Here is a 24,464-nt window from a genome sequence, read left to right as displayed (position 1 = left end):
ATATTATATTATTCATTTTTTTCTATTGAACAAAATATAAATTTTGTGTATTCATTTCATCATTTATAAATTATGAAAAATTCTTAAGTAAAGATAGTTTTGTTCTAATTTAAAATATTTTAAGAATTTACTAAATTTAAAAAGTTTCTAAAAAAGCAGCTCTATTTTGCTTTTAGACGAATATGATATTTTAGTATATTTGAATTATTTACAATAAAATTTTTTAAAAGTTTATGTAATTTTTTATTAAGAAATTATTATTAACTATATTAATCTTAGAATAAAAATAAATTTTAAATAGAAATAACATCTTTAATTTAAATCTTCTATCGAATATTTTTATAACTTAAAATTTCTTCTTCCTTATTAATATAATCTTTATAATTTGATGAATTGTTTCAATTAATAAATTATGAGAATAAATACTTCATGCAAGATTTAACATGGTACTTTGTATACATTTTATGAATTATATATTTGTTATTGCCCAAAAAGGAAACTTTGTCACTCACAAATATCTGATGTGCTATACGATATTTATTTTGCATAAACTATAGAAAATATTTACAGTAGTACATAGACTTTGAGTAAATTGAAATTTTGATATTTTGAATTATATTCAACTACTATATGCGCTGTATGAAAATTATTGATAACTATGATGTGTAGAGAGTATGATTATCTAAATTTTAAATTTTAATATTATTATTTTTCTTTTTCATGAAAATATTATTTATTAATTTTCAATTAATAATAAAATTAAATATATTTTATGTTTTTGAAATTTTCAGTAGGCTCTAAAATTATTTAAAAATTTTGAGTTTTTAAATAAAATACAAATCCCTTTCAAAAGCTCTCGACTTTAAATATCAATTATTTTAAAAAAGAATTAATAAACATGTGGATTAGATCTCGTTCACATTAATAAAATTCACTGGAGTATTATAAATCAAGCCAATGAAATCGTCGTTATTATTATAATCATTATTACTTCTAGATTCATTTTTTTTACGGTTTAAATATGATCCGTTATTTGCCGTTACTTGTATATTATGTACACCTCTGACATGTACGTTTAGTGTTGTGCATGGAAGGAACGGTGATATATCGTATAGAAGAAGTAACTGATGAACGAGGAGCACAAAAAATTGTAAAAGCACAAAGAATAAAAGGGAAAATTATGTAGATCTGTATATACTAGCGGCATTGTAACGGATTTTTTGTCGGTTAATGTACGATCATAAACCCTAAAGAAAAATGTGCAAATAAAAAAGGATTCAATTTTATCGAATACTTAACATTTTTTTATCAATGTATTTAGATTTATTAAATAAAAAGAATATCTCAATAATTACGCTATTAAATAAAATATTTAATAAATATCCATAAATACTTTTAGTAATAGAATATCGAAATTAAATAAAATTATTATTGTTAAATTATTATTGAAAAATAATTATTGTTATTAACATAATAAATATAAATTTTTAAAGAAATAATATTAGTTCGTATTTGATAAAAAATTATTCTAAATTAAATTTATTATTTCATATTATATTTGCAACTTAATTACCAACGATTTTTGATTGCGTAATTATCAATTACATTTATATAAGATTTCATGAGGCTTAATTTAGGACTTCTGTCTATAATTTTCTAAAAAAGAAAATAAAAACAATAAAAATATATTCTATGTTTTTAAACATTGCGATACTCTAACCGTAACTTGAAATTCTTTTAGTTTATTTATTATATTGGTAATACAAAATTACAAATATATTTTCTTAAATACTTCTTGAAAGTATTCTGCATAATATGTTCAAGAATATGTTATATTTTTTATTTTAATTAATATCGTTATTATTATTATTAGTTCGCCGTTTTTTTAATAGAAAGCGATTGATTGCTTATTTACTATTTATTCCATTATATTTTCAATTACAATTAATAGACAATTATGATATTATATTCTTTTATATAAATATTATTTTATTTAGTATATTTGTATAATTTTTTGTATAATAATATTAGTTTTTATAATGAGCTAATTGTATTGCTTTTCATCTCTAATTTAAATATATCCTAATACTCTTTATCTTCAAAATAAATGGAAAATTTTTGTAGCAAATATTACTTAGAATTTCGCAATATATAGAGATATATAAAATAATATTATAATTCTTTTAATATTATATATATTTATAATATATTATATATTTATAATATATTATATATTTATAATATATTATATTTTTTAATATTTAGATAATACTTGTATACATTACGAACATATAAAGAATTAGTATTACAATATAGAATATTTATTTAAATATTTTTAATAATTAAAAATTGAATATGGTTTTACACTAGCAAAACATTAATATTAATTTTTCTATTGAAATATTAATGTATTTATATTTCAGCATTTGTTTATCGAATTGTTTTTTGAAGACAGTATTTTTACAAGTAAATAATGAATAATTTAATAGCTACAAGGTAATTACCGTAAAATTGATAGAGCAAAAATACAATTGCCGCGGTTGATTATCTTTAGTAGTTTATTTTATTGGTCTTATTAAAAACTTAAAAGGATCATAGGGATTTATTAATTTAGGTAATTTTTTAAAACTTTTATAAGATTTTAAAATTAAATTTAATATTATAAAAATCATTATTAATAATTTTAATAATCGACAATTATTTTCATTAGAATATAGAATAAAAATTTTATAATTTACTATGTTCTATAATTATATAGTATTTATATTACTTTGGGTATTTTTCAGCTTCTACTATATAATACTTTCTAGAAAGACGTAATAACCTTGCGCAAGAGAAAAGGATATCATTCTTTGAAAATGTTTACACGTTGTGATTACACATACCTCAAAACGTTATAAAAACCTGCTTGATTTTAAACTAATAAACATATTTGTGATATAAAAAAGAAATACCATATATACTCTTTGTTAAATTATTAATTTTTCATTGTACAAATATTTCTTCTGTCTTCTATGTATATCACTTTTTTAAATTTAATTAATATCCAAAGATATATATGACATTGTTTCATTTTTTTATAGCTGTACTGTTATTTCGAAAGTTATCCGAGTAATGTGACTAAATAAAAGTTTGATTCATTTCTTTCATAAGGCTATCATAATTTAAGTAATAAATCTATATTAGAGTATATCTTTTGTATAAGAAAATAAAAAATATAATTATACAGTATCAATTAACGTATCTGTACATTTATACTTGTTCTTTTATGCGATGTTAATTTCTACGTAATTAAAAGAAATTTTTTATGAAGACGATTATTTTATATAAACATATCGTTTATAAATGTAGAAAGATTTATATTAATACACAATTTATTTGACTTATAAATTTAAAAAATTTTAGTTAAATAGAGTTTTTTTTAATGAGGCATTCACGTTCAGTTATTACATAAAACACTTTAATGTGGCTGAGCATTTATGTATGTAAATATATAATTAAAGAATATGTAACTTTTAATTTGTAAATTAAAAAATATATAAAGTTACATGTTTTATGCTTCATTAAATGATTTATTAATATGTGAAAATGTTCAAAAATTTAACTGACAAATATAAAAAATATGTCAAGAAAAAACCAAGCTATCAAAGTTTATGAGTAAACAGTATAAAAGCAGAATATTTAAATACTGATTACTAAATACTGATAAAATACTGATTATCATTAATAGAACTCCGTAAATACAATAATTTCGAATCAATGTCATTAAATTAGGTTATTCGCCATATTACGAATCGATCACCGATTTCCGCTATAATGCAACTGAGTGATAGCCAATTATCATTTTGTTAAACCGGACGTGAAATCAACAAATCAGTACTCGGTCACGAAGAGAATAATGTCTAAAATATAAAGAATGTTTCACAGAGATAGAGAGAAATACTTATGAATATCAGATTAGCAGATATGCGCATGAATTAAAAAATAAATCAAAAATATTAAATTAATAATACTTTAAAATTTCAATTGTTCTAACGTATACAAAATATATTTAATAAAATGATTTTATTTATTTTACATTTTTTAAAATAATTTGTTTCAAATTCTTTAAAATTATTTATTTGAAACTATGTAAAATTGGTTGAAATTAATAAATTAAAATTAATAATTATTTAAACTTTTAAATTACATATATGTATATATAAACATTATTTGTATTATAGCACAATATATTTTTAAAATTTAATAGAATATTTAAAGACAGTAATATTAAAATTATTGTATCTAATTTAATAATATAATTAGTCATATAAATAAAAAATTAATCAAAGTTTCTATTTTTACTGTGGTTTATAAAAATTAACAAAAATAAAGATTCTAATTTTATTCTAAAAGAAGAATGAATTATTCTTGTTAAATAAATAAAGTCTTAAAATCTAGCGATTGCGAATCTTATATTTTAATTTCGTAAATTATTTGATAGAGAGGATTCAAAGAATTAATCACTTATTCCTTATAATTAAACAGTGGAATATGTTGCATTTGAGATTAACCTTTTATTAATATATATTACGATAACAGCTTATTCAATAGAAACTTTCATCTTCAAATGTAACAATCTCATTTGAAAAAATTCGAATGCATAAAAAAAATAATTTATATATTTTTGAAAACTAAATCATAAATATTGAAACTGATATGTGTTTCACATTTTTTATGATTTTAATTATACAGTGTATAAATTCCCTTTACATTATATATTAAATGAAATTAAATTTTATATCGTTTTTTAATGTTAAACGTGATCCTAGTCGAAACTAATTTGTAGTCATAGTTTTCGAAATGTAAACTAATTCACTGTATTACCTGTTATATTTTATATACAAGTCATGATTGATCCACCTCAATATCTAGCTTTCGTAATTACTTTGTTATCTAGATATATCACTTAGAACATATCTTTGTTGACTTTTGTTAAAAGAATCTGTTTATAAAAAATATTTCATATATAGGGTTTCAGTATATAATATTATTTCTACCAATTCTCAACGAGGATTGGCGAGGATAGGATAAGAAATTGCCCTATATTAAGTAAAACATTTTTTAATAAATTTCTTATAAGAAAAAAGGTGCGACTAACTATTTCATATTGAATTTTTAAATATTAAATCAAAATTCGAGTATCGTAAACAAGAAATATATCATCACCTTCTAAGAAACGTATTAAGAACATAAATATAAACGCTAAGATCACAGATCATCAGTAGTTTTAACGGTTATTTTCCAGAATTTCAGCTATTCATATAGCTCAATCAACTATGGCAACAATGGTACCTGTTGATTTTACTACAGATTATTTTTAACTCTCAGAAGATCTCATTTGTTTTGATACGTGAAATTAAATTTAGTTCAATAAATCCATTTATAGAATTGCCATATTTTCTCATTTATAATTAATATCTGTTCGCTTTTGTTCATTTTTCTGATAACTGTGTTCTTCTCTGTACTTCATTTTTTTGGTTCTTTTTTCGAATTCCATACCATTTTTTAAATCACTTTTTTTTCACGTTTCGTTTTTCCGAAATATACTTCTTTGGCATATTATCCTTAGCTCTTTCTTCTTAATTTGGCGCTGTTAATCCGGTATTAAAAATTACACTATATTGCAAAATGCTTTAATATATATGTCAAAGAGTATTTTTCATTAAATTTATTGTATTTTTAATATATATCGGAAATTAATTTTATTATATACAATTTATTTCGATACATACATTTTAAATAATTAAATAAATATTTATTTAAAATAATTTATTATTTTCAATTAGTCTAATACATCACTATTCAAAAAAATAATAAAAGAGCTTATTTAAGATAAATATAAGTGATAAATATGATTCTTTATTATTTTAATAATTGTAAAATTAACACCAAATATAAAAATGATTATTAATTTTCTAATAAAATTATAGCATATTATTAATACATAAGTATAGTTGACTACTTATATAATAAAAGCATAATATTATTGAAATTATTCTTTTGTGAAATGAAATTTTTTAATTATTTTATTTGATAGTACGAAATAAAGTTCAAATAAAAGAAAGAAAATCAATGATGATGAAATTATATACATTAAGCAACTGCTGTATTTAGAGTGATAATATAAATAAATTAATTTGTGCATAGAAATTTAATGTAAGATAGTAATTATAAGTTATAAATAGAAAAAGTAATATATAAATTTCTAGGAATCAACAAATTTAACATTGATTACATTTTTAAATTTTCATACATAACTCAATTTATATTAATTCTTTTAATTTCTTCATTTTTAAAATTCACAACATAAAAATTGGTCTTTATCTTTATAATACATCTAATAATTTATTTGTTTTGTTAAATTAATTTTTTCTAATAACTATTATAATAATAAGGATTATTTAGATTTTCTATTATGTATAATATATATATATATATATATATATATATATATATATTTATTTATACATGATATGGTTTTATTATTTAATTAATTCAATAGTTTTCTTCCTATATTGTAATAAATTATTTTGCCAAACGTTTAAATTTTAATTTTTTTCAATTCAGGATACTATATTTCTTTTTGTATATATTGATGAAAAATGTTTACATTCAATTTGATTTACAAATATTCTTACTTGTTTTATTACAATACTATATTTTTTTATGTATATGTATTTATTAGCAAACGTTCGACTGTTTTACATAAAATAAATGTTATAATAAATTTTTATTTTTTGAGATTTTCTGTATATATTTAGTTGTTTGAATAATAAATTAATTGAATGTTTTATATTTATTTTTAAAAATTTTGTATTAACATATTAATTATATTCATAAAAAAATTATTAAATATTATCATTAATAATAATTTGGCTGAAAGTTATTAAAAAAAATTTCAGTAAAATGACAAACTTAAAACTTTACTTAATTTTAAAATTCGCATGAGCTATGATTTAAATTGATTAAAAATTCATTTAGATTTGTCAGCATTTAGAGTAGTATGTTCGTATTATCATATTTCAACAATGTTCAATTGATGAATGAATCATTTGTTAATAATTACATTAGAAATATTTTAACATATTATATTTTTTATGAAGAACTATATTATAAAAGATATAAAAATATTAATTTAATTAATCTGTTGAATATTATTTTTTAAATTACATTAATAAAGGAGAATATATTTATGTACAATTCATCGTACAATGTGTATTTTGTTGAAAAATCTTTTGCTTTCGTTTAATTTTCCTTCAGTCTATCCTTATGTTATAATTAAAGTAAAATATTTAATAAAACATTAAATAAATATGGTATTTATGGTATTAATTAATAAAAAAGTTTTAGTAAAATAGTTTTATAAATGAATATTGCTATATCTGTAGACGTATTTTAATGAGAATTTTCCTTGGATATAAAATAAAATCTAGATATTTTTTTTTTATTTTAATAGCTACACTTTAATTTTTTTTATATCAAATTTTATATTACAATCTTATTATTGTTGCTTTTTTAAATTTCTTAAATAATTATATATAATTATATATGTGCCTATCATTACTTATGTACTTACTTATTTCCTACATACACACACATACAGGCGCACATACACGCACAAAACTAAAATAAAACATTATTTTTATTTTAAATGAAAATTATTTCATTCAAGTTCCAATTATTACCTTAACAAACAAGTTAAATAATGTTTTATTATAACTTAAATTTTTAACATGTTATTTTACGACTGATTTTACATTTGTATTCTGATAACTGTTTAATTAATTTTTGCGTTCGTATTTAATATCTTACCGACAAGTGTAAATACTATCGGTGATACCCAATAATGAATTTACAAAGTATGTGTATTATTAAATTTTAACAATAAGTTTTTAATCAATGGTGTGCATATAACTATATATATAGTTTTATCAAGATTTTATTGGATTAATTTAACATTTTATTAAAATTATATTCATTTTAGTAAATACGTTTACATATTGAAATTCTATTTAAATAAAAATTACAAATATATATATATAATTTGAATTTCAGTGTACGTTATTAAGATTAATAAATAAAATATATCTGTTTATTCATTTTAACAAATATTTTTAGAACTTTTACGCTGATGAAATTGAAATATATATATACTTTTGTAAATTCCTTAATAAAGAAATAGTAAGCATTTTCATTTAAATTAATTCTAATAAATATAAAGTTATTACACTGATTGACTGAATTTTTTCTTTATAATTCTCGTTTTCCTCTTACTCTCAAATAATGTGTTCTGTTTAGATGAAAAATATCTAACATTAAAATTAAATATTTATAATATTATGTTTATATTTATATTTATAATTTTAAATATTTATAAAAATTAAGTTTAATACTAACACTGATTTTATTTTAACTTTTTAATAAAAATAAATATTACTTAGAATTTTAATATTGTGCATTAAACGTTAGGAAAATTAAATAATTGTAAATACATTTTGAAGAATCGATCAATTAAAAATTTATATTTTACAAATAATAATGGTGAAAATAAATCATATAATATATCAAATTAAATAATTTTTAATGTTAAATATCAAAGAATGAATGAGACATGAATGGAGGAATAAAAGAAAATATATAGAAATTAATTTTAATAAATATATCAATAAACATTGATTACTTAGTTTGTAGTGTTTATTTATTTTCAATCGATGTTGTTTTTTATTTATAATACTATTTTAATATTTGTGTTGTAAGATGATTAAAGTTCAAGTTTCGAAATCTCGTATTTGATATTTTATATATGCACCGTAATCTGCTATATAATTTATATTGATAAGTTATATAAGTCGGTACTTATAAAAATTATAAAAGTCCGGCATTCATAAAATTTGGTAAAGGTGAAATAATATTATTAAAGTTATTTGCTTATATACTTGTATATAAGAAGATAATTGTTTAAAAATAACTAATTTTACAAACTAATATTGTAATTTTACTAAATACATGTGTATCTTCGATTTATCCAAAAACTATAGAAAATATAATCAGATCAGATTAGATAAGACTTATCTCTATGACTCGAATAATTACTTTTGCCTGTACTAAAAAATATTTCTTGTGTAATTTATAAACATAAATTGAAAAAGTATTTATGATAACATTGTGTAATTGGTTTATACTTTGAAATCATTTTAAAAAGTACTATTCTGTTAGATTAGAATAAAAACAATTAAAAAGAATAAATAAATCACTACAATATTTTTGAATTGTTTAATAAACGTCGATATTCAAACAGAAAATAATTAAAAAATATAGCGGATTTTTCATAGAAAAATTTTTTATCAGCATTTGATTAAATTATATATATTTATTTGCTATTATTCATGAATAATTAAATTAATAAAATATAGTATATGTAAATGCATGAAATGTTTGCTAGTTCACAATGTAATACATAACTAATCTTTATTTACAAATTGCGTTGTCAATATAAAGTATATAAAGGCAATATTAGATAAAAAAATCATATATGATTGAGTATATTTTGTATTTGGTTACTTGGTAAATATTCATATAAACATATAAATATAGATGTGAAAAGAATGTATATATGAATATATTACTACTCAATCAATAAAATAATTAAAAATTTGAAGATATTTGCAATATAGAAGTAAAAGTAATCCACTACTTTTTATAAATATAATAATTTTTGAAATTCTAATAATCTATTTTAGAGTACGTGAATTACGCAAAGAAGTGTTCAGCCTTTAATTATTTTTAATTATACAGATATGTTAAAAATAAAATAATGAAGTAATGATAAAAACGGAATAAAATATGATAAATAAAAACATACCAAACAGCCGATACGTGTATATAAAATAATTATTAATATACAATAACATATTGAAATTTTAATTATATTAAAAATTAACATTAGATTCGTTGTTTTATTCCTTCATATACTTAACATAATTATTAGAGCATAAAACTAATATTGATTAAACAATATATATATATATATTATATATATAAATACATTATATATATATATATATATATATATATATATATATATCTCAAATTATATATATATATATCAATTTCTCAAATGTTAGAATATCGAATATGTAATTTTGAATTGCATCTGACTGTTTTTGAATGAACAGAGCCGTAGAATAATATAATTTCATGCAAGCTTGATTAATCAACAAAAGCCAAAGCATATTTATATTTTATTTTATGGCAGCGACCCAGTTATATGTGTTCAACAATAAATAGTACATTATACCATTTCAATAAAGTTTTATCACGTGCAAAATCTTAATATCACATATATTGCACAACAAATGTAATATTTATATAAATATATTTGTACACTAGTTAAGTATAGTATAAATATAAGATATTAATGTATCTAACGAATTATCTCTATTCACAGTCAGGTAAATATCCTTATGATAAATTTTATTACATTATTGTAACTATATAATGTATAATTTTGTCATTTTCGATTATGGAAAAGTTATATAATAACTGTTTAAATAATGATTTATCAAATCTTTAGATTTTTTTATAATCTACGATTATATATTATATAATAATTATTATTAATTGATAAATGATTTCGCTACAAGATCATCGATAAATATATTTCCAAACAGTAATTTAATTATGGACCAATTTTATAATTAATTGATATTTAACTATTAATAGTTTAAAATGAAAATAACTAATATTTATTATGAAAATATGACTAGTTTATTATAGACTATAACCATTTTAAAGGAATTAATAATCAGAACAATATTTTATTAGAATTACTTACTACAAAATGTTCTTATATCGCATCGAAAATATAATAAATATATAACATGCTTAATATAAACTAGTTATAATTAAATCATACTTATTTATTTTCATAGTAAAAATATTTAAAAAATACTTTTTATGCTGTTTAATAAGAATGATTGTTAAAGTAACAATCTTTTTAACATAATATTTACAATGATGCCTTTTCAATAAACTTCTAAATTATTCTAAATTCATTTTGATGAATTAAAATTCTATAATTTAAAAAAATAACCTTAAAAAAATGAATTACTGAACTGTCGAAAAATTAGATAACCGCATAAGCAATAATTGTTAATATTCAATTCGTACTATATATATTGATAATATATTTTGGTGGGATATAGTTCATAAAGTTCGAATTAAGTCAAGCATTTCAGTTGAAGTATGATACAATCATAAAATTTTTATCGTACAGATTGTTGATTTCCCCACAAATACGGTGTATTTTTTATGTATCATTAAATTGTTAAATTATGCAATAATTAAAAAATGCTGCTTAGTTTTTCTGATATAGGATTTACATAGTTATTGATAAATATAACTGTGCATGTCTTATATGGTATTGAAAACTAAAATGTTATAGTTGAAAATATTTTTATCAGATATTAATGTTTTTTGTAATATTCTCAATGTCTTGAAAAATATTTATCAAGTTCTTAAGGTAAAACGTATAATATAATATATTATAAATAATAGATATTTTCAGTATTTTGTATTTATGAATAATAATAAATATTAAATTTATTAAATTTAAACCATTTTAAAGAAAAATGAAAATAACATTGTACGTATATAATTTTGTTTGATTCTTTTATAAATTTCTAAAAATTGTATTCCTATTGTACAATTAATAAGAATTATGAAGGTTTGTTTAAAAAGAGAGAATAACTTTATAAAATTACACACAATGGGGACGAGTATTAAATACAGACAAAACTTCAAACTGGTTTGTAAATGTAGCAATAAGGATTTACTCCTTTACAGAATGTAACAAAGATTCGTTAGAAGGTCGTGCATTGGCTTGCGATACTAGATACTATAAATAACGGCGTCGTAATACCGATGATAGCTCAGTCCAAACTAGATTGTACATAAGGTAGGTTTTAACTTCTACTGTTGCAACCAAAACGCTAAAAAAGTATTCTTGACATCATGTTATAGGTTTAATTCTAGACAGGCAATTGATTTTCTTTTTGTGCAAGTAACAATGTTGCTCTTTCGTAAGAGGATTCTTTTTCAATGTTATAAATAAATAAAAAAAAACAGATTTCTAGTAAATTTCTGTTAAACAAAACGAAAATGCTGTAGTGTAATTATTGTAAGAAGTGTATGAGTAGAGTTCGATCTCTTTCCACTTATTATTTATTTTATCACAAGTCACTCGGAAAATATTGACATATATCATCTATGATTTTACTGATATTTTGAAATATCATATCTCTCAAATTAAATAAATAAATAAAATTAAATCAAAATAACTTTAGTCGATTATATTTTATTTAATATATAATAAAATTATAAGAATGAAAATAATCATTTATATTACTAATAATTAAAATTCATTTGTTTATTATCTGAATATTAATACAATATTGTATAATATTAACTAAACATTTTTAGTTGTTTTGTGTAATCATAAATAGTATCAAAGTATTTTTTATGAAAGAATACAAATTTAAATCGTTTAGAATATATATTTTATGCAAAATTTATAACATTTCAATATTTTTAGACAAAATATCAATAAAATGATTTTTTATTATACGTTATTCCAATTATTAATATAATTAATAAAATAATAAATACAATACGATAACTGATTATAATGTTCTTTATGCGTAATTCAAATGTGCAAATTTTCTTAATACAGCATTTTAATATATTTTACAGATTAATTTTTTTAATGCGGTTAATCATATAAACGGAATCCATTAAATTTTTTACAATCAAATGTGTATTAATATTAAACTTAATAATAACTTTATATATTAAATAAATTAAATTTTTATATATTTTTTAATTATTAAAAGTTTTTTACATATTAATTATAATGATAGTAATTACAGTCAATTAACGCATTGATAATATTGAGATAGTTTTAATAAAATAATGGAATTTGTGTTTAATTTTAGTAAACTGTTCAAAATGTTTTATTATTGTTCAATATTATTTAAACCATTTTATTCATGAAATTTTAAAACTTTGAAAAATTGAAATTGCAAGTAACGTATAAAACTTGATATATTTATATTTTATTTTAAATTGAAGAAATTAATATAGAATTATTAGAATAATGAAATTATATATTGTATTTTAAAATTATGAAAAAGATGACAAAAACAATTCAATTTTTATTTAATTAATAAAAATTTAAATACAAAAATTTACGTTAAAAAATTAATCTAAGAATAATATCATCAATTGAAATTTTTTAACTTTTTTCTACAAAATATATTAACATTGACAACAATTATTATATTTGAATCCGCAGTTTTGCTTATCTACTTATTTACGATTGTTATTGTAAAATCAAAATAAAAAAGAAAAAAGAATACATACTATGTCAGTGGTATTTTGTTTACTACTCTTGTCTTCTACTCTTTTTTAGAAATCCAACATGGTGGAAAAGACGTTCTGCTATTGAACGAGGTTTAATAATTGTGGCAATATGCGCTGTTTTGTTAGCAACGTCACTCGCGATAGGTCTTGGGATTATTGCGTCAAATATCATTCTTTGCGAATCACCCCTTACGCATGGTAAGTTTTAATATTATTTTTGTTTTATAGGTTTGTTAATAATATTATTGAGAAACTTAATATTTGAAAATAGGTACAAACTTTGTGGCAATTTTAAACATCTTAATTTTTATTATATAATTTTGTTAACTAGATCATTAAAATTATAAATATATTTGTTCAATAAATTGTATGTATAAGAATAATTTTATAAAAAAAATTTCCTTATTTCTAAATAATAAATTTTATAACCAAATAAGGCTTTTTATTAGATATATATAAATAATCTGTTTAAACAAAAGTAATAATTATTTATACCATTTTTAATTGTAATTAAATTTCTATTTCGTTTTGTGAAATAAAACGAATTTAATATCTTGAAACATCATAGAATTATTAAATTATTATAATGTATCTTCTAAACATATGTTACATATAATATTTGAGTTACTTATTATTTATTGCTTGCTTAGTTATCAAAATTATTATTATTTACTGTAAATTATTGTTTGACGTACATAATTTTTTTTTATTTTTCATTTTTACATTAAAAATTATAAATTATTGTGTAAATGAAATTTTTTCGGTTAAAGTTTTATTTTATGTAATTTTATTTCTAGTTTCATTATAATATATTTTTGTTATCGTTTGCAAGTTTGAGCAATATGAAAAACAGTTTATATATATACATTTTGTATATAATATTTTTTATTTCAATTATGAAAATTAAAATTATTTTTTAATAAAATATTAAAATGTCTACAAACATATACAACTGTTTTTACTGTAGATATATTTAGACAAACTTTCTATTCTATTATAACAATATCGTAAAAAGACTTCTAAGTTATTGTATAGAAATCTTCTATTAGAAATTCTTACGTTTTTATTTTATGCTCATAATATAAGGTTTTCTTCTGTTTAGTTTTACTTTTTGTGAATCCTGATTCACGACTTTTGAAACAATTTTATATCTTTTAAAAGGAATTAGCATTTATTTCATTAGAGTTTCTAAATTATACTTTTGAAATCTGTAACAGCAATTTCCTTTCATTTCTCATCTTCAAGTATTTATGAATCAATATTATATATATATATATGTGTGTGTGTGTGTGTGTGTGTGTGTGTGTGTGTGTGTGCGCGTGCGTGTGTGCGTGCGTGTGTGTGTGCGTGTGCGTGTGCGTGTGCGTGTGCGTGTGTGTGTGTGTGTGTAGTTTAAATACAGTAAACATTTAAAAATGAGTTTCTGCAGATAAAATAATAATTTAATATTAATTAAAACCAAATCCAATATTTAAAATTATCCAAATTTTTTTTTTTAATCTGATTTGATAAAAATATTCGAAAACGTGATAAAATAACTGATTAATTGTATATATTATCAGTTACTATTTTATATTTAATATTTCTAGATTTATTTCAAACTTTTATATATGCTAATTCGAAAATACATTAAATATAAATAGCCATAAATAAACTCCGAGTTAAAAGAATATACATATTCAAAAAATTATAAGAATAAATTAAAATAGATACGTAAAATTTGTAATAATTAATTTCCAAAAATATAAAAACCTATAAATCTGTAAAATTCACCATTATAAGAAGCAAAATTTCAATGTCATTATTTTTTTTGCGTAACATAAATTAATAAAATATTATTATTTGTTATTAATTATATTAAATAAGTTTTAATAATTTTGTTCTAAAATAAAAGTTGATTAATTAACATTCAATACGATTAAATTTCATAATCTAATAATCAGATTAACGTGGTAAAATTTCAGTGATGACATACCTTTTTTAATATTTAGTCTATAATATAACATTTTTTAATTAAAAATGTTAAAAAAAATTTTTTCTTTTAATTTTACAACTTTCTCAGATTATATCATCAATAAATGTTCTACTTTTTTTTATCGTAGTTGTCACATAATAATTTTTAATATTTACATATAATTGCTTGAGTTTATTACCATTTCAGATTAGACAAAAAAACTTTTAGACAAAAAAATCATTATTTATTTGAATACTTTAATATTTATAATTAACGTATCATATATAATTATATCATTGCATATCTTATCTACGTCTACCATTGGAAAAGAATCTGAATTGTATTTATTTTGATATAGTTAATAGATTATATATCAGAAATAAAGTTTTTAATTTTTTTTAAATTATAAATCTTTATTTTATATGTATAAAAATTTTTAATTTTAATATATCTATCTCTTCAGTATTTCAGAAGTATTTTGTATCTTTAACGTTTCTTATTTTTTTGCTTTAATTGTTTTAATAATATTATTTTTAATCCATTCATTTAATATAATTTGGAATTTTTGTTTTTATTTCTATTTTTCGCCATTAAACACAAACAAACAATATACTTTAGAATTATTATTATCTATGATACTTCAATTGACCGATATTCATTTTTATATGAATGTTGAACATCTATTCCATCTCATTTCTAAATTCGTTGATATTTTAACTATAAAAAATTTATCACGTAAAATAATTTATACCATTGACGACTTATAATAGTTTTTTAAACTCGTTCTGTTACAATCTGAATATATATGGATATCTAAAATTATTATCAAAATAGTTTATTTTCTTTACTTTATTATAATAAAAAGTTAAGTAAAAAATGTTTATTATATTTATTTAAAGTTTTATATATGTTGTACTATAAAATAGAAATTATAGAAATTTTATAATAAAAAAGGCAATTCTTTTTTAGAAATTGTTTTTTTAATTTTTATTGTTTGCAAGTACGATAATTTTTATATATTATTATATATGTTATTATATATATTATCATTTATTGTAATATATTACTTATAGAATATAGATAATTAATATATAAGTGTTTATTCGTATTTAATGCGTATTCATAACTTGTCCTTGATTTACATACATTTGTAAATACCTAATATTTACAGCAGAAGCTCTTGTTAGCGGTCCATTCTCCAGAAAAATGCCTCAAATCGTGGAGAAATTAATTAATGAAGATATCTGCCTTACACCAGGATGCATTCATACGGGTATGTGAATTTCGGTTAAGGGGCTTTCAGTTTTTATATTTTTACATATTAAACAATCAAATTACTGAAACAGGTTTTTTTGGAATTTTTAAAAAACTTATATCTTTAATATTTATGAATTGATAATTTAATTGTAAAAATAATTATCAAAATTAGACAATTTTTATAGCAGTATAATAGAGTAACAACTTCTTAAATAATAATTAAATTATTAAATTCTTACATAAAAAGAATAATTCTATATTATTATTATTATTATTAAACTAAGTAATTATTTGTGTTTAATATGAAGCATCGTTAATTTTGGAGAATATGGATACAAGTGTAGAGCCTTGTGACGATTTTTATCGATTCGCTTGCGGTAATTTCCTAAAAAACACAGTTATTCCTGATGATAAAACCAGTGTGAACACCTTTAGTATCATCAGTGACAAATTGCAGAAACAGCTGAGAAGTAGCATCGAGGAAGAAAGTAATATAAATGATCCAAGACCTTTCAGACTCGTCAAAACGCTTTATAAGTCTTGTATGAATAAATGTGAGTTAATTTATTTAATATAAAACTAAAAACATATATTAAATTAAAATAAATATAATTTCATTACTAAAAATTATAAAATGTGTTAAAGTTCAATAAATTCAAAAAATTCAATAAATAATTCAATGATTCATTTTTTACGAGTATTATTTATTTCTTTAAATTAAATACAATTTTTTTTATCCTTTATATAAATATATATACATATATATATTTTTTTTATTGTTTTTTTTATTAATGAAATTGAACTCAAATATTATAAACTTTATTTAAATTGCAATCTAATGTATACATAAAATAACTCTTTAATCATATGTAAATAATTTAATATTGGATTTTTAAACATTTAGAATATTATGAATTTGTAGCAAATTATTTAAAATAATGCTTTATTAAAATATTTTTATTTAAAATTAAAATTAATTAAAATATCTGGTTTCCTTTTTTCAAAATACTGTATTAATTTGAAGAATAATTATAAGAAATGTTACACCTACGAATAATTTTTATAAGCGATAAACATCTTTATTAAAATAAACATTTTGTATATAGCAAAAATCGAAGAACAAGGATTAGATCCACTTCATAAAATACTGAAGGAACTTGGTGGTTGGCCTGTTTTAATGGGTGATAATTGGATTGATAGTAACTTTAACTGGAAAGAATCTGTTTATAAGTTCCGTAGAATGGGTTATTCAGTTGATTATTTCCTTGATTTCAGTATTGGCATTGATTTGAAAAACAGTACCAAGCGCGTTATAGATGTAAGTATTTGTAAAATAATAAAATTAATTTTTTAATTTATATGAAGATCATTTTGGTTTTATAATTCTCATGTAATTTTATATTTTATTTTTGTGCGGATATAATTTACTTACAATTTAGTAGTCATTGTTCTGAAAAGTATTATTTGATATTTTTCAAATAAAATTATTGAAAATACATTTAGTTATGTACAAAAGTAATTCTTGATTTTGTGCACATTGCAACTTTATATTATTAGTATGTTTTCATTAATTACAAATAAACATAAATAAATAAATTTATGTCTTTATTAATAAAATAACCTGAAATTAATAAATTTCTTTGGTTTTTAAAACTATGGAGTACTAAATTTTATGTTTAGTTAGATCAAGCATCATTGGGCCTGTCGCGTGAATATCTGTCAAAAGGATTTAATGACAAAATTGTAAAAGCTTATTATATTTACATGGTTGATATCGCCGAAATTCTAGGAGCCGACAGACAATATGCTATGAAAGAACTCAAAGATTCTTTAGAATTTGAAATAAAACTTGCTAATGTGAGTAATTTTTTTATTAAAATTTTTATACAAAAACTTGTGCTAGTTGTTACTATCAAAATACTTTTCTAATTTTATTAAATCAGCAATAAGAGTTTTAATACTTTCATTATTATTTGAAAACAATAAATAACTATTATAACATTATGTAAATTGCGGTTTTTAAAGAAACCTACGAATTGTAATTCATTAATTCATTGCAGATTTCTTTGCCAAGTGAAAAACGTCGAAATGCTACTGCCTTGTACAATCTGATGACAGTGCGAGAGCTCGACAAGAATTTTCCCACAATACCGTGGCTTGAATATTTTAATACATTACTATTACCTGGCATTAGCATCACTGAAGATGAACAAGTTATTGTTAACGTACCAAGTTTTATTAGCGACCTTGAACGACTCCTTCAGCAAACATCAAAACGTGTGCAAGCTAACTATATCATGTTTAGAGCTGCTGCGAGTTCCGTTAGTTACCTGACCGATGATATACGTAAAGTACAGCTTGCTTACTCAACTGTTGTTAACGGTAAGTAAAATTTTAATTTTTTACTTATCGATCTGTTTTAATAGTTTATATGTTTATTTTTTGAGAGTTGTATATTAAACAAATAATAGTAATTATTCTTCTTCAGTTAGAGATATAATTTAGAGTATTTTAATTTAATTTTAATATAAGGTACTATTTTATTATTTTTGTTTATATCACTATTAAATCCAAACATTATTTAATAATTACAAATATTTATAATCTACATAAAAAAGGAAATTTACAATTTTATCTGTTAAAGTTTTAAAATGATTTGATAATTTCTATACTAACTAGTTTAAGCAATAGGAACTTTAAATAACAAAATATTACTATTGAAAAAAAATTAATCAGATTTCATTTAATTATTTAATATCATACATATTAATTTTGACATAGATTTTTAGATCGAGCGTATTATTAAAAACAAATTTATAACATCATGAAAGCTTATAAAAAAACAATAACAGTTGATACGAAAAGTTACTTGCAATAGTCACTTCCAATGCACGATTTATATATCGTATAAGTTATCCAATTTAATTTAAAATAATATTAATTTTGTTTTTATTTATATTTTTAGAGAAAGTAATAAATTCACTTTATGTGAAATATATTACATTCTTATAAACAATATTTCATTTCTTGCCAATTAACAAATATCTAATACATAACGTAAAAAATATAATAATCTTTCGACTTCGCATATAAAATTAAAGAATATATATGGTTAATAATATTTATAATTAAATAGTTATTTTTATTAATACATTTTTTATAATAAGCATATGATTTGTTTCATTTTATTTACAAATATAAATATATAAATTTAATATATAGCTTTTTAATATTATTTATATAATATTATACATTAATCAATCGATACATTGATAAGTTTTTAAACATAAGGTTTTACTTTTTAAATATTAAGAAAAACGTCTGAAATTACAGGTAAGACTGAACGTGAGCCAAGATGGAAAGAATGCGTTGAAATAGTATCAGGTAGTTTTTCAATCAGTATAGGCGCGCTTTATGTTAGAAAATACTTTAAGGATGATGCCAAGAAAAATGCGGTTGAAATGGTTTCTGATATCAGACAACAGTTTATGAAAATTTTGAAAATGGTTAGTATAAACTTTTTTTAAATAAAATAGACCAATTTATAATAAACACTTTAAGCAATGGTTCATTTCAAACGTTATATTACAAATAGAATTCTGAGTAATTGAAATATGTTATCATACTGTTGTGTGAGTATATTTATATTTATATATTTATATACTTATATATTTATATATTTATAAGTTATTTTTACTAGTAAAGGATTTGTACAAAAAAGTTTCTAATTTAGTAAAATATATATAAACTAATATATATATATATATATATAAACTAAAAATATATAAAAACATATTAAATAACAAAAGGTTTAACCATCTATTATTAGTTTTATTCCAAATACAAACTAGGCTAGATGATAATGCGATATTAAGAACATGTATAATTTAATTCTCTATGGATTCACTTAATAATAAATAATTTTCATTTTAAACGTATGATAGAACTTAAAGAAACATTGAAAATTTTAGATTAAATATCTATTATTTAATTTTACTTATTTCATCTTATTATGTGTCTTATATAATAGTTTAGTAAATAATAAAATGTTGATAAATTGATTATAGCTGCGGTATAATGATAAAAAAACATGTAACTATTTTATAATATGTAAATGTAATAAAGTACAGAATTAATAACATAAAATAAAAAGAAACATTAACATTAATAAGGAAATAACATTAGAATTAAGTCAATTATTTTTATTTTTAATTTATGAAGAAAAAAAAGGATTAATTTTTAATTATAATTTTCATGTAATGCTTTAATGTAAATCATTGACGAATCAAAATCTTAACGAAAATCTTAACGATATTATGTTATAATTACATAGTGAAAAATAAAGCCATATATGTATATAATAAAATTGTTGGTATTTAAGGTGGATTGGATGGATGAAGCGACAAGAAAATCTGCACTGGACAAAGCTGTGTCGATGAGTACACATATAGCGTATCCTGATGAATTACTTGATGATAAGAAACTCGAAAAATTCTACAAAAAATTAGAAATAACTCCGGGAAATTATCTGCAAAGTATTCTTAATCTAACTCTTTTCGGCACCGAATATTCTTTCGAAAAATTGAGGAAACCGGTAAACAAAAGTGATTGGATCGCTCATGGAAGGCCTGCAATCGTTAATGCCTTCTATTCATCAATTGAAAATAGCATACGTAAATAATGCTTTTGCTTATTTGATTTTCATTTACTACTTATTATGACATATCAAATTTAGATTTATTATTGAATTTTTTTGTATGTTATATAAAACAATTTAGATTAATCAAAATATTCTGTTTGTATCGTAACATATAATTTTTAAATGTGAATACAAAAATAGAAAAAAACTTTATCAATAAAATAAAATTTCTGCTATAAGTTATTAATATAAATAAATAAACCCTTTTAAATGTTATTAAATTCTTTTAATTTTAAACGTAAATAGAGCTATAGTATCGTAATACTATTTTTGAATCTCATTAAATCTCATTAACTTAACGAAATACTTCTTGTATGTTTATAATAGTATTAAATATATTTTATTTCATATGTGTGTGAGTGTGTGTGTGTTCGCGCGCGCGCGTGTGTGCATGTGTGACATGAAAATAAATTTAATATTAATATTTTAATTCACTTGAAGAGAAAATAGAATTATATCATTTATAATGTTTTTGATATAAATGTAATTTAATGTAACTTTTTAATTTTGTAAGTTTCGGTACCTGTAAGTTTAACTTGAAAGATTAAGTTATGTAACATACGGAATATATATTTTCAACGTATAATTTATAAACTTAAATAAATTTAAATAATTTAAATTGAAAATTAAATATATCTACTTATTGTTCTTAGAATTTCCGGCTGGAATATTGCAAGGTGCATTCTTTAGCAATGACAGACCTAGATACATGAATTATGGTGCTATTGGATTCGTTATGGGACATGAAATTACGCATGGATTTGATGATCAGGGTCGACAATTTGATAAGGAAGGAAATTTGGTAGAATGGTGGGCTAAAGAAACTAAAGAGCGATATTTAAAACGAGCTGAATGTATTATTCATCAGTACGGAAATTATACTGCTTCCGAAGTATCTCTTAATGTAAGTGAAAATGTAAGCTACATTGATAGATATATTAATAGATCATAAAACATTGGTTATTAAATTATTTATTAAAGAAGTAAAACAATAAATACTAAATAAATATTAATAATATAAAAGGACTAGTAGTTTTTATATTTGATATTTTAGGTTCATTGTATTTTATAAATTACATATATTTTTTTTTTCATTTCTTTATTTTATACATACAAAATTTTAGAATGTTATAATTATCAAACAATTTTAAACTATGAATCAATTATTTTATTTTAATTAAATTAAAAATATATTATAGTTTTAATGACTAAATTTAAAAAATGCTATAAATTAATTTATTATATATTTTTAATGCTATTATTAATAATTTATAATAAAGTAACTTATATATGTATAGAATTAAAAAAATATATTTACTCTAAATCTCATATGATTGACAAATTATTTTCTTTCATTTATAGTAATGAAAATTATATGAAAAAAGTCATAATTTGTTAATAATTAATAAAAAATATGTGTAATTTTAATATTTTTAAGTTAATTGAGATTTTTTTTAAATTAATATAAATTACAATTTTTGCTCAATGAACTTGTAATGATAATCATAAGGTTTTTATTTAAAAATGACAATGACTTATTAACGTTACAGTTGAACGGCATCAATACTCAAGGTGAAAACATTGCAGACAACGGTGGTATAAAGGAGGCTTATCTCGCATACAACGAATGGGTACAACGCAATGGTGTTGAACCTAAATTACCGGGTCTCGATTACACTGGTCAGCAAATGTTTTGGATCAGTGCAGCTAATACGTGGTGTAGCAAATATCGACCGGAAGCTCTTAAACTTCGTATTACAACTGGAGTGCACAGTCCCGGTGAATTCCGTGTTCTTGGTCCTCTGTCTAATATGGATCAGTTTGCCAAAGACTTTCATTGCCCCTTGGGTTCCAAAATGAACCCGAAAAAGAAATGTGCCGTGTGGTAGATAGGAAGAGAAAACTTGAAATTAAATAGGAATATTGAATTCTTTATAAAAATTAACAAAATGAATTGAGTAACATATTCTAATTTAAAAAATGTATTTAAAAGTATTTAAAGATAATTAAAATTGTTAATTAACCATTAACAAATTTAAATGAAAAATTAAAATGGAAATTATCGAGAAATATTATGAAATACTTAAACATTTTAATTGAAAAGTGACTAAAAATTAAAATTTATAGTTGGAATATTAATTTTAGTTTGTATTTCGTATATAATCTTATTTAGAAAATTTTTGAGAAAATTAAAATCTTTTTTATTGTATATTTTAATCTCCTTTATAAATTAAATTTCAGTATTAATTATATTTATTTTTATAGAATCCCATACAGATTTATTTTAACAGGATATGAACCTATGATACTGGTATTAAAAGATTGTGAAAATAACTTTTAAATTTTGTACTATAGTATGTTTAATCCCTTAAACATCGTAAGTGTGAAGGAATTTACACGTGACACTAAAATTGTTAATTATTTATTATTTATAACTAAAAATAATCTATAATAATTTTTTTTATTTTTTATTATAAATGAAAACTTAAAAGTAATCTTCTTAATAATTGTTTAATAATAGTTAAGTAATTTTTTATTTAGACTTTTAGTTATTTTTATTGTATAAATATTATTTATATTGATTGATTAAATATATAAATTTTTAAAATAAAATTATTCTTTGATAGAGTTTATATTCTGAAAGCTTACGATTTTTAGAAGATTGAGCACTGTTATTTTGAAAAGTACTTAGCTGTCACTGTTTTTATATTCACTATTCGAAATTTATTAATACCCTTAATATATTATCGTTTATCCTTTATTTTAAAGTAATATTCGTTTTATGTAATATTTGAAAGGATTCATTTTGTTATAATAATTTAAATAATCTATTTATACCAAGTAAAATAAAGTTATACTCGTTAATATCAGTATGGAATATAAGGATAATCATGCCATTGTTGAAATCATAAATAATGATTTTAAGTGTCAATATGAATGATAAAATTATGTGATTTTTTAAATTTATGTTCTGTTTTTTCAAATATTTTAATTGCATTGATAGTTTTATACTCTTATGAAAAATTAAATAATATGAAATTCTGAAACTTTATTCTATTTAATCATAATTATTTATAACAGCTGTAAATGTAA

The 24,464-nt window shown here is 20.3% G+C and overlaps 1 protein-coding gene across 2 annotated transcripts in view; it reads left to right on the top strand.

Annotated features, from left to right (window-relative positions):
• Nep2 (M13 family metallopeptidase neprilysin 2) overlaps positions 1 to 23,314 on the top strand; it is a 28,920-nt gene extending 5,606 nt beyond the window's left edge. Inside the window, exons 2-11 of one of the 2 annotated variants that reach the window (XM_011496587.1) lie at positions 13,511 to 13,659; positions 16,590 to 16,688; positions 16,981 to 17,226; positions 17,779 to 17,990; positions 18,353 to 18,529; positions 18,733 to 19,054; positions 20,006 to 20,178; positions 21,054 to 21,345; positions 22,025 to 22,275; positions 22,922 to 23,314. In XM_011496587.1, coding sequence (XP_011494889.1) covers positions 13,511 to 13,659; positions 16,590 to 16,688; positions 16,981 to 17,226; positions 17,779 to 17,990; positions 18,353 to 18,529; positions 18,733 to 19,054; positions 20,006 to 20,178; positions 21,054 to 21,345; positions 22,025 to 22,275; positions 22,922 to 23,260 — 2,260 coding nt within the window. In that variant the 3' untranslated portion in view covers positions 23,261 to 23,314. Of the gene's footprint in view, positions 1 to 13,510; positions 13,660 to 16,586; positions 16,689 to 16,980; positions 17,227 to 17,778; positions 17,991 to 18,352; positions 18,530 to 18,732; positions 19,055 to 20,005; positions 20,179 to 21,053; positions 21,346 to 22,024; positions 22,288 to 22,921 lie in introns of those variants that run through there. The other variant, XM_011496586.1, reaches the window with a different exon arrangement.
• Positions 23,315 to 24,464: the final 1,150 nt, after the last annotated feature.

This window comes from Ceratosolen solmsi, unplaced genomic scaffold, assembly GCF_000503995.2.
Source record: "Ceratosolen solmsi marchali unplaced genomic scaffold, CerSol_1.0 scaffold29, whole genome shotgun sequence".
Classification (NCBI taxonomy): domain Eukaryota; kingdom Metazoa; phylum Arthropoda; class Insecta; order Hymenoptera; family Agaonidae; genus Ceratosolen; species Ceratosolen solmsi.
The sequence above is the reverse complement of the archived record's forward strand: the minus strand, read 5'-3'. Positions and strand labels throughout refer to the sequence as shown.